This window comes from Nuphar pumila, chromosome 3 (genome assembly GCF_984573655.1).
Source record: "Nuphar pumila chromosome 3, dmNupPumi1.hap1.1, whole genome shotgun sequence".
Classification (NCBI taxonomy): Eukaryota; Viridiplantae; Streptophyta; class Magnoliopsida; order Nymphaeales; family Nymphaeaceae; genus Nuphar; species Nuphar pumila.
Window position 1 is genome coordinate 132833765 of NC_143251.1, and position 2201 is coordinate 132835965.

At 45.3% G+C, this 2201-nt stretch overlaps 1 protein-coding gene across 1 annotated transcript; it reads right to left on the reverse strand.

Moving 5' to 3' along the window:
* Positions 1-886: 886 nt before the first annotated feature.
* On the reverse strand, positions 887-1612 carry LOC149843895 (RING/U-box superfamily protein). The gene has a single exon (XM_090001984.1). The coding sequence runs from the start codon at positions 1489-1491 to the stop codon at positions 988-990; it is 504 nt and encodes a 167-aa protein (XP_089858110.1). The 5' UTR covers positions 1492-1612; the 3' UTR covers positions 887-987.
* Positions 1613-2201: the final 589 nt, after the last annotated feature.

Below are 2201 nucleotides of genomic sequence, written 5' to 3' on the forward strand. Positions count from 1 at the left end.
GTCTTATTTATCACCATGCTCAGACCTTATAAGGTTTGGTTAGGATCGGGTCCAGGTAAACCAGGCTAGTTGACACCCCTATTATTAACGTAAGAGAGAGAGAGCAAAATCAAGCTGAACAGCTTACCCTCAGGTTCAACTCATTTAACTTGACGAGCTCATAATGAACCAAGTATGAGCTCCTTTAGCAAGCCTGAATGAACTCATTACCAAGCCAAGATACGAATTGCTTGGCGCGTTTAACCAGCCTAACTCCATCTAATTAACTCCATGGCTCAACTTGAAGAACATAGCCGAGTTCTCTGTCTCTAGTCGGAGCTAGAGCTAGCCCTAAGTGATCCAAACAGGGATGTCAACGGGTTGTATGTACCAGAATCCAAATCTGATTAGTCGGATTTAGTATCCAAATCCAGATCCAATCAGAAATTGGATGAAACCCGATCCAATTCCGATTAAAATCCAAATGGGACTAAAACTCATACCTGATTAAGTGTAAATATCAGGTTTTAAGCTAGTCAGATCCGGATTTGATTTTAACTTTTTTTCACCTGACTCCTAATCCAATTTGGTTTTATCTTTTTTCACTCCAATCCAACCCGTTGACATCCCAAGATCCTGGAGCTGAATCAAATTGGATCAGGCAACTTTTAACCAGAAAATGACACGTGTCATAAAACATTAAAAAAGTATTAAAAATATTTTTAACCAATTTTTTGAATTTTTTAAAAGGAGCCGAATCATCCCTATACCGTATCGATTTCTGGCCAATATGATCGATTCGCACTGATACTGACAACACTGGTTTTCACACATGATCCTGACCCGATCCATTTTCAGATCAAAGGAAAAAGAAAGCATGTCAAGGGTAATCTCGTCCTTTCGTTGATTAACGCAATTAAACAACCTCTCTATCTTTCTATTTTTTACAAATTAAAAAAAAGAAAAGAAGAAAAGAAAAAAGGAGTTGATATGACGTCATGTTTCCAGTCATCGGCCGTGGGCGGCGAGGGGCAACAGCTCGGACATAGGTGTAGCCACTGGCGTTGGGGCTGGGGAGGAGCGGCAGACGGGACACGTGGCGCTCTTCTGGAGCCACGCATCGATGCAGTCGACGTGGAAGCGGTGGCGGCAGTCAGGGATCCGCCGGAGGACGTCGTCCGGACGGTAGTCGGCGAGGCAGATGGCGCAGGTGGCGTCGTCTCCCAGAGATGGGCTGAAGGAGTGCTTCGGGTAGGACGCGATAGTGGCGTTGTCGAGGCCGGGGACGACGACGATGACGGTCGTGGGGAGGAGGCGGGGCGGTGGTGGGAGCTCGGGCGGGCGGCCACGGCCAACGAGGCGGATGCAGACGTAGGAGACGAGCATGGTGGTAGAGACGAGGACGAGGATGGAGACGGCGATGGCTATGCCGTAGCCGAGGCCGGTGCTGGTGGCGGCGTCGGAGGGAGGAGGGTTATGGGAAGAATAAGCTGAGTAGTTGAACAAGGACATCTCTCCTTGGTTGCCGTCGTAGTCGTGGAGAGAGAGAGAGAGAGAGAGAGAGAGAGAGAGAGAGAGAGAGAGAGAGAGATTTTGCTGGTTATTTGACACGAGAATGGTCGTTTCAGTGGTCATACAAGAGAGAGCGAGAGAGATCCATGAACTCTTTAAAGAGGAGGGTCGGCGGTTGGCACGGGACTTGAATATGTTAAGGTAATTGATCATGGCCCGCATTCAGCTGATCCACGTCCAACTTGAATGCCTACTGAGATTCTCATACTACGAGTCCCAAGTGACACAAGGACTCTCAGTAAATTGAGGGTACATTTGATGGCGCACCCTGTTATAAAATTGTGTGGGCCTACATACGCTGAACCGTGGTCTAATTCGTAGAGAGACTTGTCATGTTTACAACTTTGTAACGGGTAGAGTTGGAGATAGACTCCTAAATACATTAAGTTATGGTCTCCAAACCTTATATAAAGGCTCTCCTTGTTTAGATTTCTCATAAGTCAGAAAAAGATTGAGTCCCTCTCATGAGGTTTAAAGAAAGGAAAATGACCAAATATACAGGTTCTGGAAGATTATACCTATCAACGATCAATCAAAGTGCTATAGATTCAGGTATAACTTTCACTTTTAGTTTTATTTTGTTCATGATTTCAACAATTTAATGAGAGCATGTTATCAATCTTGTTTTAGTAGTTGATGGATTTATGATC